The following is a 17,711-nucleotide window of genomic DNA, read 5'->3' as shown; positions in this document are numbered from 1 at the left end:
CAGCAATTCCTACCGCTGCACCACGGAAGCTATTGTATCGTCCTTGAACCTTCTGTGTAAGTGTTTATTTGATCTTTGCACTTCAGGCTTTACACATTATATAGTTTATGTCTACATTTTGTCATTTATTACTAAAATATGAAAAATGTTTCAGTTTTAACAATGTATTTTTTGGTTAAGTTAAATGCACTTTTTTTGTTTAAAGACTACTTGCACTTTAGTTTGTATTGTTTAATGTATTTCTTTTTTATTGTGATGGCCACACTAATATAAAAACATCTGATTATTTTCAAATTCATATGTTTCATTGGTTATTTTAATTTCATTATTATTAAATTTAATTGTGTTAATGCAGAGACATCAGGATGACATTTACAGGTTGACAGACGTGAGCAGATGAGGTAAGACATACACTGGAGCCCAGAACAGGATGTGCTACCACAGGTCGCAGGCATCAAAATAGTCAGGCACAAAATAATTGTGACTAATCGACTAATTGGAAAAAAAATTGAACAATTAGTCAACTACCAAAATAATCATTAGTTGCAACCCTATATTATATTGTCACCAGAAATCAGCTTGCATGCAAAGTTTGAAGGAAATCAGATTGGTAAAAGTTTGATTGATTAAATTGATTGTGAAATTTGACTCAGACAGAGAGGGCAAGTTGAATAAAATCGTGTAATAATACTAAAAAAAAAGAAACCAAGGTGTCCCTAGCAAATCACTTGCATTTTTAACACTAAAAATGCTCAACATATTGAAGGACAAAAAAAAGTTTCTTAAAAGGAATTTTATATAAAAATCCATATCATCACTGAAAGCACGGTATGATGAATATTTTACTTCCTGAACGCTCTTGGCTGTATCCTAAGCATTGGCACTTTCTAAAGCCTTAGGGACAGACTGAACATCAGACAGAGGGCACCACATAGCTGGTCAGCATGGACCTTAAGGACTTAGGGACTGACTCCATCTGGTCCTGCAGCTCTTCCTATGTGTAGCTTGCTCAGTTGTCTCCTTACTTGATCTACAGTTGTGGACAGTCCACACTGATGGTCAGAGGTACATTTATCCCTGGCCATTTCATTTGACATGGTAGGAGTTGTTGATATAGAAGGGATGGTGTGAGGAGATTGGTCACTAGAAGAAGGTGGCACAAAAACGGAAAATCTATTAAAAATTGGATCAGGGCGTTAGCTTTGTCCACATCCCCTTCTAGCACATAGAGTATAAATACAATACTCAGTCCATTCCAGGCATCCTGCAAGTTATTTTGAGTGAGTTTGGTTTTTTATTTTAACTTTGTAAGCATCCTTTCCTTCACTCAGTGTTTTCTTTAGCATATGCCGTACGTCCTACAGAGCCTCTTTATCACAGAATCTGTCTTCTCTGTTTATGAACCTTAACTTTACTGCCAGGCAACATAGTTGCTACGAATTTCTCTTGGTGTTACATCTACACATATAACATACAAAGGTACTGTCACAGATGGCCGGGGACACTGCCCGGCCAGGACACCTGGATAGTCCCCGAGTTGGGCAATACTTTTCCTCGGCCACTAGAGGGCAGCCGCCCGGGGCTATTTGGGGGCCACAGGGACACAGCTGGGACGCTCTTTATGAGAGGACGTGGCCACCGCCAGGGGCGCCCGGACAGTGAGAGAAGCTTGGATGACAGCACTTCCGCCACACCAGGAAGTGCTGTCGGAAGTGATTCCAAGGTCACCCAAAGGGCTTCCAGGTGCTTTCCTGACACTTCCGCCACACCAGGAGGTGACGTCAAGGGGAGCACCTGGGGCTCATCCGGGTCATGATAAAAGGGGCCGCCTCCTTCTAGTAGATGAGCCAGAGTTGGGAAGAAGGAGACGACGCTTGTGAGAAGGAGGAAGGAGACGAAGCTTGTGAGGAGGAGGAAGGAGGTCGAGAGAGAGAGAGAGAGAGAAAGAAGAGAAAGGAAGAAGAAGAAGAAGAAGAAGAAGAAAGGAAAGAGAGTTGGTGAGAGAAGGCATTGTGGTGCATTGGAAAAATAAAATAAAGAAGTGTGCTTTCGACATCCTGGTGTCAGTCTGTCTGTGTTTGGGGGTGCGTTCTCCACAGTACATAGAAGTAAACACCACGATATACCACATATGACATCATCACAACATTATATACAGTAAACAGAGATATGTAAACCATGCAAACAAAAATGACTGAAACGATTTTCACAAAACCATGTATTTATATTGCCATTGGACCAATTTAAAATATTATCTGTAAGGGGGGTTTATAAGGGAGTAAAACCAAAACCAGTGCCAACTGCAATACCCATCAGGTAGACAGTTTGATGTAAAGTAGCAATATAGGTGATGGTGCCGGTGGGTGGTGACATGTTGATTAGCATATGCAAGTAAGAATTTCATTGTGCGTGGTACATGTGTCTATAGGCGCTTTTCCACTGCATAGTACGGCACAGCACGGTTCAGTACAGCTCACCTTGATTCGGCTCAGTTCGGCTCGGTTTGCGTTTCGACTGCAGTTTAGTACCGCTTTACAGTGGGCGGGATTATTCACGTGTCATTATAGTTGCGGCGCCTCTACTGCCGTGACACCGTGGAACTTTTAACAACACGCAGACAACGACTACACTTTAGCTCGACGACGCGCAAGGGTAAGCATCTAAAAAAAGCACATCACTAGCTAACTTTTATCACTGTTGCAAAGCATAAAATGAACTTAACTGCCAGTGTAACATTAAAATGCTGATTCTGTATATTACAGATCTTCCACATTTTGCAAAAAAGTCGCCGCAACAGACCATCTGTTTGGACATTTAACCGTGCCTCAGAGTGGTGGGATGTGATTGTTCCCGGTTTTACAAACACTCAGTGGCTGGAGAACTTTCGAATATGCAACAAACTGCGTCCAGCGATGGAGAGACGGGACACAAACTTCCGTGTGTGTGTACTTTTAAAGAAAAGAATAGCCAGTGACGCAGTAATGACGATTTTCCCTGGCCAATCAGTAACCAGCAGTTTACACGTCACGTTTTGGTAACGGTTCGGCGCGCTTGGAACCTCGGCTGAGGTGGTACTAAAAAAAGGACCAGGTACCAGGTACTGTTCCCAGTGGAAAACCCCCCAAAAGTGAGCTGAACTGAACCGTGTCGTGCCGTACTATGCAGTGGAAAAGCGCCATATACTGACCCTGTAAACCCATCTGTACTATAGTGAATTGTAAGCAACATCTTTTGTCTTGAAATGTCCTGTTAATTCAACTATTGTTTTAAATTTTACTTATGTGTTTAATTAGGATGCTGAAATTAGATGTGTGTCTATTATTTAACAGGGTAATTCTGGTCTCTAATACAATAGAAACTACCTCCTTGCAGCCTCTGTTGTCAGCTGTGTTATTGAAAGTAGATATTGCAACATTATTGTCTTTAAATGTTATCATACCAAGAAAATAATATATCTTGCATCAGGCTGAAATGACTAGGTTTCTTTTACTTAACGAAGAATCAAACAATACAGTTTCTGAAACACCATGTCTTATCCACAAACTAAGTATATTTTATTTCTTTACTGTAAGGTCCTCATTCTTTCAACAATTCAACAACATTTTTCTTAGTTAACTTTTGGCTAGATTTGTATTAATCACAGTTATTTGCCAATTTTATAGAACAAATTACTCTGTTTTTGTTTCAAGCTCTCTCTAACAATCATTTGCAGTATTTTAATAACAATTCCAAATTAGCAGCACTATCTTAATATATTGCAATGTCAGTGTAAGCCTAAATTACAGTATAATTAACAAATTACTTGGAAAATTGTCTCCCTCTAAAAAAATTAGAAAATAAAGTTCCCTTTTCTAAGAACCAATACTAAATATCTGACATCAAATATCCCAAGGGCCTACTACAGCACAAAAAAAATAAAGTGTTAGTCTTTGTGCCTGCCACACAGGTCTTAAACAGGGAACATTTTTACTTCAAAAATGGCATGCATTGTATAGCTCTTTTCTGGGCCATGCTACAGTAAAAATATTTCATTCTAAATTTCTCAACAGTAAATTTCAGCTGGTAATATTAAAAGTCTTTAGAGTACATCCACTTAGAGATTTCATGTAATGACTAACCATCTGTAAAGTTGAGAATTAATTGGAAATTTCATCACTTTAATACACAATGTTCTGTCTGTCTTTATTTCAAACTTGATTATTTTAGAGTAAATAATAGCCTATTTTTAACTAAATATGTACTGTATACTGTATATGCTTGCTTCACCATATTTAGTGAAAAATGTTCTGTTTATATAAAGTATGCTCAGCTTTGCTACAGTGAGAAGAGGACAAGAAAAAAAAAAAAGTATACATTCCATGCACCACAGACCTTTGTTATGAAGGTAAACTGGAAAGGAAATACCTTTCATCAAGCCCAAATAAGGACAGTGATTCGAGACATGGCATCCTTCTTAAGCTATACAGTAAGTTAGTTATACAGGTTAGCCAGATCTAAAGACTGATGCTTTGTTAGTTCATTCAAGTTACATAGAAAAATTCAGTTACCAGGAGTTGAAAACCTTCATCACTGGGAGTTAAATATGGAAGCTGTTGTCCTCCAAGTTGATGCAGAAGTTTCTGCTTCTAGATGTGGAGAAGAGAGAAAAAAAAGTTTCAAAATCCTGAGCAATCCTGAGCAGCCTGTTATCCAACTAAGCTCAACATAGTCAAGGATTTTCTCTGTTTCACTTCATTCAAGTCAGTAATGCAGGATCTTGCATTCTTTTTTTACTTATTAAAGAGACTTTATCAAAGAAAAAAGCTTTCCTTGCCCGGTCCTGTTAAATTCCTCTTTCAATGTTATTTCAATGTGAACAAAGGTGTAACTTTACGGGGGACTAGCAGCATCCCAAATACCCAGATACATCTAAGCCACACAGTCAAGGGTTCAAACAAAGCATATTTTTAATTGAATAAAGTACCTTTTACAGGTTCTTCCTTTACTCATTACAATCTACAATCCCAGTCACATTCCTTTTCCTTTTTTCTCCTTCACTCTCCTCCGTGCAAGCCTTGTCCACCACCTCCTGACTGGGTGAGGCAGAGTGGCTGCTTTCCAGGGTGAACCCAGGAGTACTTCCAGTGCAAGAAGATGTCAACCTGAAATCACTTTTGGGCCAGGCAGAACCTCTTTGTGACAAAGAGCCAACCTCCAGCAGTTACCGCTAGTGGCACCTGAGATCCCCCAATGATCCAAGAAGGTGGTCTCCCTCTCTCTTTCCCTTAAAATGGCTTCCTGATAGTAAAAGGTACCACTAGCCTATCCAATCGGGATGTTCATTCATTCATAACCATCCTTTATAAAGGTTTCCCAGCCAGGTAAGGAACCATCCACAATGACTGGGATGTCAGCCAACCTGTGTCGTTTGTGTCACAGGACATACCAAAAACCACTACATTTCTTCCTAGAAGGTCTTTCTTTTCTACTGTGTTTCAATGTAATTTTTTTGTAACTCTGGTCATTTAATTCTGATTCTGGATCATTTTAATATTTCAGAAATGCATTTGAGTTTAGGTGCCAAAAATGTAAAACAAGGCCACTTTAAAAAAGTGTGTTGTTTACCGATTGTAAATAAAATCTGATGTTAATTTTCAGAAACTGCGTATGTCAAAGCAAAATTTGTAAAGTACAGTAAATACAAAGCATCATAGAGTGTTTTGTATTTCTGATTTTCTTGTCATATTTACCATTTATATGTACACATACAGTATGTAAACACTGAAAATGCACTTGGTTTTAGACTAAGCTGTAGCTTCAATGCTATTTGATATTTATAGTATACCAGAATTATCACTGTCATCGAAATGCTCATTAAGAACACACAGCATTAGGATCTTTTATTTGTGAAAAAATAACAAGTGTTTCCCAACCTTTGTGATGTTATGACTCAGTTTTTCACATAACAGTGTTTTCGTGATCTATTTAGTTGTGGGTGAGGACATTGACTTGAGTCTAGCACAGTCTTCAAAGCAACTGGACCACACTACACACAAAACTAAGAATATAATTGACTTTCTATGCATAATGTATATAAGGATATTTGAATCAGATGAGCACTGGTGTGTGCAAATGACCTGAGATGTTCTGTGTTAGTGTATACTTGGCTCATAGCTACACCTGCAGGTGCTGGGATATGCTCTGATTTATTACAAACCTGTATGGACATAGATGTAAAACAATTTTTTTCTATGTGTACATTTTTAACCATTAGCATTATCATGTAATATGTACATACGAGGGGGGACCCGAAATTATTGAAAAAGTTATATACATCTCTCTAAATGTCTGTCTACTTTTTACAAGAGAACTACTTAACAGAATTCGATTGGGTTTTTATCTATAATTTGTTTGAACATTCTGGTTGATTATAGTATTATAGTTCGGTTGTGGCACCGATTTATTCGCGTGAATCTGAGGCATAGGCTGCAGGCCGAGGGGAGGGGGAGGCGGGACCTCAGGAGTAGGGAGCTAGGCGTGACTATCGTAACTCACGCACCAGCCTCAGTTCGAGTCATTCTACCTCTCGCCATATGTTGGAAGTGTACCTTGCTGCCACTTAGCTAGCGATACCCGTTTGTTCAGCAGACATTATAATCTAGAGATTGTTAAAGAGTAATGTTTGACACTTTTGAGAGAAAGAGAGAAAGAGAGAGAGCTTACAGCTACGTGTGTTTTAGAGGGTACCTGTTCATTGGCAGAGATATCATGGCCATGTGCTCTTCTCCCCATGCGGGGGATGCTCTCCCATCAGAGCTGAACGCAGCGTTTCATGTTTGACATTGGAGTGTACCTACTTTCTGCTTGGCCAGAGATACCTTGCCAACTTTTTACATTTTTGGCAAAGAGATCACAGTTATATTCTCACTCCTGATAGCAAAACCAAAAACATTGTATATCAAGAGGCCCGCAGATACGAAAGCTATCAATGTATATTATTCTCAATACAAATTATTACATTTTTTTTCTTTTGATTTTTAAAGTTTGTTCAGTTTCACTACTACACGGGTGGAGCCACAGGGGATAGCTAGTATATACTGTATGTATATATATATATATATATATATATATATATATATAAATAAATATATATATATATATATATATATAAATAAATAAATATATGTATAAAAAAGCAATTACCTTTAACACATTGACTGCTGGGTCATTTATAACCAGGAGCATAGTTATATGCATATATGAAAAATAAGAAACTCTTATCAAAACTTGCATAAAATGTAAAGAAATGAATTAGAAGGCAACAGTTTTATTATCAATAGTAACTGTCAAAACTGTGAAAACATAATTTTAATGAAAAATGTGAAGAAACTAATATTTACTTTATTTTCACCAGCAAAGTAACTAAATGTCTGCATTTCAATAAGAATCCTTAAAGCATTGCACCATGCAGAGTGCAGGCTTAGAAAAACAGTTCTTTGTCCACGCTTGTTGCACAAAACACATTGGGGTGCGACAGAATATCCATGTAATGCTGTCCTGACAGTAGTGACAAGTCAGATGCCTTGTGATAAAGAAACTCCTTTGGGGCGACTATCTGCACCTTTATCATACAATTCTTTGTCACTATCTCAATCACTGTCATTATCATCAAAATCTAGTTGTTTCAAAATTGTTGTTTTACCTTTTTCAGGTTGACATAACATAACTATAAAGGCAGTATATACTGTAACTTAGGCGCTTGATATTTGTAACTTTTTTAATCATTATTTTTGAAATGTAAAAATAAATACTCTTGCATGAAAATGTCATCCTGACCAAAGCATCACCTGAGTCAATAACTTTGTCCTCTCACCACATGTGCCACCCCTTCTGAGTTTTAAAAATAGAATGGAGCAAATGTATGTACTTTTTTATCTAAGAACACATTTGCTTGGCAGTGCCAATAAAATATAGCAACACCTTCAAGCTGGCCAACAACTCATCTCTTTCAACTACAAAAACCAGAACCTACAATGTGCAATTAAAAGTGACTTCTGAGAATTTATAAAAGTTTTCATTTAAAGATTCACACTTCACTGGCATTAATGATTAGCAAGGATCAGACAGAGGAGATGGTATAATTTATTAAAATAGTTTTATTTAAAAACTAAATATATTAAACAAGTGTAAATAGATAACAGTATGAAGTAAAGTAACTGAAAAAAGGAGTAAAAACTTGCAATAGGAAGTAACCTTACTGAATTCATTGTTAACACACACCTTTAATACATTTTACATTAATAGTTGTTTTAAAAGTAAAAAAAATGTCTTTTTTACAATGACTTTTTAAATCTTCCTGCCAGTTTCAGTGTTTCATTGTAGCTGGAAGGGAATCACAGGAAGCAAGCAATTGCGACTTAGGAAAACAGAATACTTAAATAATTATACTAAGTGTTTTTTTTTTCTTCAATCCCCAAGGAAGCATATATTGAAATGTCAGTTGGTAAATCCCCAGGCACAGACTAAATAAAATGACAAAACACAACAGTCCTATGATTTTAAACATAATATGAACATTTTATATTATTGTCCACCTGTTAAAGGGGCTTCTTTAAGCAAGAAGTCCTTTACTTGAAGCTCAACACCCACTTTAAATGGAGCTTAGTTTGAAAACCAAATTGCAGCCAACTCATGTAGAATCCATTAAAATATGTTCCGTTTTACCAGTACCTATCACTTCAAAGATCTTTTATTCAGGTGCATTCCATTTAGACACGTAAATCTAATAAAACATAAACTTTAATACCAAAATACATTTTGTGACTGTGGCTTTGCTCTTTATTGTGCAGACTAATTGTTTTCAGTTACAGCATAGGCATATTATATGTGCCTAGAGACTGACGAGCAGACTAAAGGAACAAATGGCCCAAAGGTACAGTACAGTATGGAATTTACTGTGTGTTATGCATTTTATAAATGTATTGTATTGAACATACAACATAAACATAGAAGCTCATCTAATATTGTGCATACTGTATATGCATTTACTCATTATAAAGCCTACTTAATCAAGTTTATTATTGCTTGGGCTTGAGTTTATTCTGGCAGCATTAGCTATGCCAGTAGATAAGATGATATACAGAAATTTAGTGCCTCTAGTTCACATATATTTTAACATTTTCAATTTTTATATCTTGTGAAGGATGGCCAGGCATTTATCCCGGCCAATACCCCCAAGCCGCCAGGTGGAGCCCTCCTTGCAGCATGGAGGTCCCTAGAAGACCAGCAGGGCATCATGGACAATGGAGTTTTTATGCAAAGCCCTGCTGGATGCCGTGGGGGCCACAGGAGGGAGCTGCAGGGAGGACGGAGGGCTTCTTCGTGCCCTGTGACCCGGAGGTTCGTCATAGGAAGAGCGACGCACTTCCGGGTTGAAGAAAAGGACTATTTACCCTGACCCGGAAGGAATAAGGACTTGTGGACTGTTGGGCAGAAACACCTCCGGGTCAGGGAGTATAAAAGGACTATGGGAACTCCCAGAGAATGAGCTGAGCTGGGTGGAAGGGTGGCAACGCGTCTGGGAGCTGGAGGATTGTGTATTTGTAGTTTATTGGTATTTATATGAGTATTGTGGTGGAGAGTGTGCTTTGTGCACTGTGGCGACAAAATAAAGCCAACTTGAGGACTTTTACCTGGTGTCTGGAGTCGTGGACAGGGGTTCAAGGGAGCGAGAGCGCCCCCTATTGTTTACAATTGGCGTAGCCGGCAGGATACTCTAGCGTCGTTTGCAGAGGACCTGAATAAAATATTTCTGTGGGTAACGAACCCCGAGAAGACTACGGAATCAGGAATCGCAACAGCATCGCCAGAACCCGAAAATTCCTAGTCCAAAATGGGGAAGAAGAAGGGCAAGCAGAGCAATATCGCCAGCGGGAGTGACCTGTGTGTAATGGCGGCCTTCGGGAGGAGTTAAGGAGCGGCCTTTCAAGTCCGGAGAAACCTCCAGGATTCAACGAGCGCTCTAAGGTACGTGATGGGAACGTTAGAGAATTCTTTTGTTATAAATCACTTTGTCCCATGCATGTACCTCGGAGAACATCACCTGGAGGCTCCGCAGGGAAAAGACGGCCCTGGAGACAACGGCCCGCTCCTGTCGGAACCTGAGCACAGGGGAAAAGACTTCCCGCATGATGGCAGCCGACGAGGGACACGGCAGCAAACCCGGTGCATTCTGGGAAGGAGGAGCTCCGCGTCCCGCTGTTTGCGCCGAGCCCGAAGGAGCGGACTTGGTCTTCCCGAAGGGGAAGGGGGAGGCGAGCGAGGCATCACTCAACCCACAAGAAGGTAAGGAGGGTTGGGAAGTAGCTGTTCGGGATGTCGCAAAAATATTAAAGACAGACCGCAGTTCGCCGAAGAAGGCAACTCGACCCTCTGAGAACTCCAAGTCCAAGAAGCCTCCACGAGACCCGTCAGAGCAGGTGCCTGAAGCGGGCGTGCTCATTGGCTCCCGGCCGGCAGAGAAGACAAACAGGGAAGTAAGTCTTATGCCAGTCGAAATAAATAATGACTTGCGGGAACTCGAAAGCTTAATCGAGCCCGTAGCAAGTTTCTTACAGGTCCTGACGACCATTGAAAAGATCGTCGTGGAGTTGGGACCTGCAGCCAGAGAGCCGTTGGAGAAGGTCAGGGCCTACGTGCGGCGATTTGGTGGGGAGCCTCCCGTAATGAATAATGCGGCGATACAGGTAGGCGAGACCCGTATCATAGATAATAGATGGACGCGGTGTGATCCGGACCCGCGTTTATTAAGTAGCGGGTGCCAATACACGGCGTGCCCTACAAGAGAGGCCGGTACATTAACCGAGTGGTCAGCGGAAGGGCTAATCGATCCGGGGCAGCTAGACAGTGCTGATTCCGGGCGAGGCGGCCCTAAGATGCCGCCACCGGTAATTTGTAAATCAAGAGGGGTGCAGACAGTAAAGGGGCTCTCTTCTTGTAATAGAGAGACCCAGACTGTATATAAGCCCCAGATTAAACAGGAGGGCTCTAAGATTAAACCGAGGTCTCCTGACAAGAAAGAAATAGAGACAGAAATGGAGAAAGCACCGTTAGAGGCGGCAGGGGTTTCTCTCCCAGCAAGACAAGGAGCGGACCTAACATTTCCTAATTGTTTACAGTCCCGCAGGGGGAGAATACCAGGAGGACAGAGGCAGTGTTACGGGTGCCGAAGGTTGGGCCATATTTGGCGGAACTGTCCTTGGAGAGAGGGGGACAAGATGTCGATTTGGACTAATATTTCCCCTAGGCCCTCCAGGGACCAAGATGGTCGAATTAATCAAGGCTCAACCAGAACGTCCTCTTGGAGGAAGACTTCCCACTCGGGGCAGGCCACTCTGAATAATAATTAGTCGCTGGGGGAATACTGTGAAGGATGGCCAGGCATTTATCCCAGCCAATACCCCCAAGCTGCCAGGTGGAGCCCTCCTTGCAGCATGGAGGTCCCTAGAAGACCAGCAGGGCATCATGGACAATGGAGTTTTTATGCAAAGCCCTGCTGGATGCCGTGGGGGCCACAGGAGGGAGCTGCAGGGAGGACCGAGGGCTTCTTCGTGCCCTGTGACCCGGAGGTTCGTGATAGGAAGAGCAACGGACTTCCGGGTTGAAGAAAAGGACTATTTACCCTGACCCGGAAGGAATAAGGACTTGTGGACTGTTGGGCAGAAACACCTCCGGGTCAGGGAGTATAAAAGGACTATGGGAACTCCCAGACAATGAGCTGAGCTGGGTGGAAGGGTGGCAACGCGTCTGGGAGCTGGAGGATTGTGTATTAGTAGTTTATTGGTATTTATATGAGTATTGTGGTGGAGAGTGTACTTTGTGCACTGTGGCGACAAAATAAAGTCAACTTGAGGACTTTTACCTGGTGTCTGGAGTCATGGACAGGGGTTCAAGGGAGCGAGAGCGCCCCCTATCGTTCACAATATGTATAAGTTATACATATATTTTAAATATACACCGATCAGCCACGATGTTAAAATCATCTGCATAGTATTATGTAGGTTCCCTTCATTTTGTCAAAACAGCTCTGACCAGTCGAAGCATGGACTTCACAAGACCTCTGAAGGTGTTCTGTGCCCTCTGGCCCCAAAACATTAGCAGCAGATCCTTTAGGTCCTGTAAGTTTTAAGGTGGGGCCTATATCGGTGGTGCTTATTTTTCGAGCACATCCCAGAGATGCTTGAATGAATTGAGATCTGGGGAATTTGGGATCCAAACTTCATAATGAAATGGCAAAACGCCAACATCTACATTTCAAATTTTTCTGCTTGAATGGAGGCCTCCCATATATGCACAGTACCCACTGAAGCCTTAATAAGGTATTTTAAAACTCCATGATAATTTAAGACACATGGCATACATATTTCAGTAGTTACTTGTATGCTTTATTCTTCTGCTCTTAAAACCAAGTGTGTGTGCTTATGGACTACATTTCTACCTTCTCTTCCTCTCAATAAATGTCCTGTCCCTGTCATGTAACTTTTACTGCCTCAACCTTCCTAATCCTTTACTTTGTATAGATTTACAGTAAAGTCAAGAGTATGGGTGCTTAAATTGACAATAATATATACAACTGACAAGTATATTTTCATTTTTTTCCACTCAAAGATACTACTTTAAGTGACATAACTATTCAAACCTAAACACTCAATTGCAGTAAAAATGAACATATGCCGTGAACAGTAGGCATCAAGGACAAAAAACAGTATAAAAACAGTATAAGAAACAGTAACATAATGAAGTATATGTGTGTGTATACACCATAAATCTTTGAATAAACGTTATATACTAAAAATAATGTCCTAACACAGGATGCAGAGAAGTTATTCTGGAATAAAACTTGTGACAAGGTTAGCTTTGACCTGGACAGCAATGTTTAATGCAAAATGCTGCTAATAAAGTCAAATCGCTATCTGAAGCCATTTTTTCAGGACTGGTATGTTCCAGGAACATAACAAGACTAAAGCACTGAGAGAATGACAGGCAACCAGAGGTCAAATCATTTTAGTCACTAATAACAGCATATACTTTTACTGCACAAAAAATTTTAAGTCTCCTGAGTAAACCCACAAAACATATCCACTATTTTGCATTTCCCTAATTAACTATCCAAATCTCAGACATATCACAATATATTATTTACATGTATAATGATATATACTCTTAAATATGCCATGTTAAACTACTGTAACTACCGTATAGTGACAAAAATATTTTCAAACACGAAATGACTAGCAAAGGTTTTGTGCACATAAGAGCACACACAGCTGGGGCAGAAGGCACACAGTGCCTCTCATACAATTGAGCTATCATGTAGATGCCAAATACATCAGATTGGTCGCAAATTCCACAAAAAAGAGATGATAATGCTACATCAAATAAATATTTTAAGGAAAAAAGTAGCATCTCATTGACAAGGTGTACTTAAGCAAATTTACAAGTCACTGAAACACTGTATTCACTGTTTCTTCAGTGTTGTTGGTCATACATTTTAAATTGCAGACTTTAACAATAAACTCAAATCTGCTAAAATACAAACAGGGATAAGATGAACTCAGCCAAGCAAACAGCAACAACTGGCTATGCTTTCAAGTCTATCTACTTCAATTAGCTTTGGCAAGCACTGCCTTCAATTTTAACATAATATAATTATTTAATCATATTTTTTTAACAGAGTTCCCAACTTTTAACATACAAAGTTAACGTTTTACCAGCAACTGACAGATGAATGAAAATATCCTGAAGCAAGTCATTAGGAAGAAAACTGTACGTTATCATTTCAAAATAGAGGAAAAAATTGTTTATTATTTATGGTCTTACTAGTGCAGTCCCCTTAAGCTGTTTAGTGTTGCGGCTGCTCCATGACTTCAGCACTGGAAAGTACAGTAGTCAACAAATTACTGCGAAAATATTTCTATATTATAAATCTTTAATACAATGTACTATATGTTTATAAAGAGTGAGGACCGAATGACATCCCATCCAGAATAGTTGGTAGTGGCATCCCCTGAACATGAAGCCAATTTAAGAGAAGGGCAGGGGAAGGCAATTTTGGAGGTAGTGAAAAATAATTATTAATATGCTTCCATGCTTTGTACTTTAAATTATCCTATAGACATACTGTATTCATTCTATTTGTACTCTGCATACATTCACTGCATGCATTTACAAGCAATTTGAAGCACACAAGCATTATTTAAACTCAGACAAGGGAAGAGGAGTAAAAGCACCAAAGGCAGTTACAACACACTCTCCTTCTTAGCTATGCATTTCTAAAAAGTAGCAAAAAAGTGTTGTGTCTTTCTCCTAGGATTGTATTTATTTTCTGCATTATGGCATTTTCTTTTATTTCTTAACTAACATTTTTCATATTTTTAAGTAGTGTTATTTTTGTTTATTATTTAATACTTATGTGCTCTCTCTGTACAGTTACAGTTTGAACCTTGGACTACCCTAAAGTCACTGCTGTCTTTATAGTCTGGTTAGAGGAAAGGACTCAGCAGTGGGTCATTGAGTTTACTATACGAGTTTTGTTTAAGTAAGTTAAGTGATTTGTATTGCCTAGTGTACTGGAATTTTACTTGCGGTTATCAGATTCTGCTCTTTGGATTGTGATTTGTAAAGGGTTCACCTCAGATTGTCTTTTAGGCAAATCCTACTGCCCTTTTTGTCCCTTCTTTCTTATTGTTCCATTTTTTTTTAAATAAATCCTCAATTAATAAAGACTCCTGTTTGGATAATCTTTATATGTCAATGATTTTTGTTTTTCCCTCCTTTGTAAGACAAGTTTGGTATATTTTGTGACTTTCACTTTATTTTGAACTTTTAAAGCCAGCTCCTCATTTTTAATGTGCAGTCCAAAGCCTGCAGGTGATAGCTGGTTGATGTCTTTCTCTTATGTGAGAGCCTAGAGAAGGTCCTGACCTGCTTTGTGGTTCATTTTGAAGGCCTCACATCCTGTTTTGAAATGTATATTACTCATGTTCCCAAATGAAAAATAAGAAAATAATGGGGTTTTTTTTGGTTGTAAATTGTATACTTCCACACCAAAACTTTCTTTGAAACCAGTGTGATCATTTAAGGGGCAAACACAGACCTTTCAAATTGAATGAAATTATTAAAACAAAAATCAATTATAAGAGAGATACCACATCCCGACTATACTTGCTGGAAAAACTTATACTCTACTGACAAGATAACTATCTACTTAGTTCCTTTCTTTACCAAAGCGAACCAGAAACTCTTGTTTTGATCATGTGGTGCTTTCAATGTCATATACAATTGTTTGCTAAACTAAAAAGAAAAATCAAGTTATAGGCAATACATTTTGGATATATACTATCTGCCAAGGATAACAAGAACAGGTTTAAAAGGATTGGGGAACTAACAGGAATTATGAGAAGTGGACAAACAATTACTGAGAACAGAGAGAAAAGATCAAGATGAATGAGTACTAGTGCCAAAACATAACCCAAAGAATGGTAAGAAAGTCAGAAGTTCAGAAAATCGTGATAATTAGTCTCTTTCTTTCAAAAGCTTGGATATTTAGCAACGCTGACAGACCAGTTTAAACATCAGTGCAAACATCATAATATGTGTGACTTTCTCAAACTCAAAATAGCGTCATGCCAAAACAAAGTTGGCTCCATCAATGATATTAAACTGACAATTATAAATGTAATGCATAACATATTTCATCAACAAAGGTAAACAAATAGACTCTGTAACAGAAGGAATACATAAAATATCAAACCATCGATAGATAGATAGATAGATAGATAGATAGATAGATAGATAGATAGATAGATAGATAGATAGATAGATAGATACTTTATTAATCCAAAGGGGAAATTCATATAATCCAGCAGCAGTATACTGATAGAAGTGATCAGTGAAATAGTGAAATAGAGACAGTAAAATGTAACGAATGAGAAGCAAATTTAATAAGACAACTACAGACCAACATCAGATTCATGACAACTTGGTGGTGAATTGTGCTGTTGTTCAGGTTGTTTTGGGGCCTGGGTTCGGGACAGAACAGAGTTTAAAAAAAGAGTATGGACTCTAGCTACATTTATGAGTGAACAAAAATGTTTCTCAGGTAGAGTGTTCTACTTTTAAATATATACTGTAAAACATGGATATTTAACATATTCATGTTTTAGCTATTACATGAGGACACTCAGATGAACAGTCTCTGGCAAGCAGAATGGTAACTTCTGGATAAATCACTAACATCTAAGTCAGGCAGACCACAATGACTAGAAGCACAACAGCTTCTTGACAGAATGAGGCAGGACAATATAAACAGCAGTGACTCTTCACTGCTATTTAGCCTTTCAGTATTTTTAAACTGTATATTATTGTTAATTTTGTTTTTTGGTTTGGCTTTGTTGCCACGGTGTTTGACAATTAAGTTTTCTGTTAAATATATTGTATATAGTATAGTGTTTTTGGTTATCTGCCCTGGATCTTGTATGTGGAGTTTAAACAAGCAGTACATAAGCCAAAGCTGAAAACCTGTTCAACAGCTTCAAGTAAGGATTGTGGGTATTTCCTGATTCTCACTTCATTTATTATTCTTGTTTGGATTTCCAGGCTTTTTGTCTCTTGTTTTGTGTGAGTTAGCATGTCTAGAATGTAAAACTTGTTTTTGCCCTGTTTTATTGACCTGACTTTTTCGATTAATAAAGTCTTTGACTACAAAATGTTGGGTTTAGTTTTTGGATTTGAAGTTTCACTGTTTTTTTTTTTTCTTGTCTTCAATATTTGTGACCTTCTGATGATTTTGAACTTTTAACTGCCTCGGCCTCATTTCAGGGCCTATGTAGGCTGAAGATTGCCTTCTGAGTAGGGGTTAGGCTGCCTAGGATGACCCCATATCTAAGGGCCTTGACCCATTTTATGGGCAGGTCAGGCCTTTTGTGAGCGTGTTTTTTTTAGCTTCTGTTTTTGTGCTTCATATGACAGGAAAGCACAATAGTATAGTACCCACCAAACTTGCAGGTTTATTTTAGGGAATGTCTTTGTTTAATGCAACACTTGTAGCATATATTAGTCTTATTCTTTTTTCTATTTAATTATCACGGCATTAGACTCCCCCTCTTCAGCTTGACTGAATGCCAGAGAAAAACTCAGAGTAACATTTTGGCAGATATATAACAGCATTCTCACATCACCAAGCAAATAGTTAATATTTGTATGTCACAGATCCTCAAAATCATCAGCTCTACTAAACCTGCCAAGAATTCAAACTTTCTGGCATGTTCACTGTAAAACACCACATACAAGTAGAATTACTAGTAACCATTTCCTACCTCTCTCTTTTAGTTTCAAAATCTCATTTCTCACTGTTATGTGAGAAAAGCAGAAGACTCTCCATCTTTTCAAGATGGAAAATTTGATACCCCTTGCACCTGAACAAACAGTCTCCACTTGACACAACTGTAGGCGCAGATAGCACCTTTCCTCTTTAACAAGCTGCTGAAGTCTCAAAGCTGAGGGCATTTCCCAAGCTGAGTAAAGCACCGATGAGAAAAACTGGCACATATGTGTCATCAAACACAAGAGTAGGTAAAAAGCTCACTATATGTTTAACCAGGATCAAACACTGTAGACAGAACTCTTTTATATTTAAAATCTTACTTTATCTGCTATTTTAGCATTAAACCACT

At 38.9% G+C, this 17,711-nt stretch overlaps 1 protein-coding gene across 1 annotated transcript in view; it reads right to left on the bottom strand.

The window, feature by feature from the left end:
- The window catches only part of fto (FTO alpha-ketoglutarate dependent dioxygenase), a 402,707-nt gene that overhangs the window by 292,108 nt on the left and 92,888 nt on the right, over positions 1–17,711 (bottom strand). The window contains exon 2 of the mRNA XM_039762921.1: positions 4,548–4,625. Coding sequence (XP_039618855.1) covers positions 4,548–4,625 — 78 coding nt within the window. The remainder of the gene's footprint in view (positions 1–4,547; positions 4,626–17,711) is intronic.

This window comes from Polypterus senegalus, chromosome 9 (assembly GCF_016835505.1).
Source record: "Polypterus senegalus isolate Bchr_013 chromosome 9, ASM1683550v1, whole genome shotgun sequence".
Lineage (NCBI taxonomy): Eukaryota > Metazoa > Chordata > Cladistia > Polypteriformes > Polypteridae > Polypterus > Polypterus senegalus.
The sequence above is the reverse complement of the archived record's forward strand: the minus strand, read 5'-3'. Positions and strand labels throughout refer to the sequence as shown.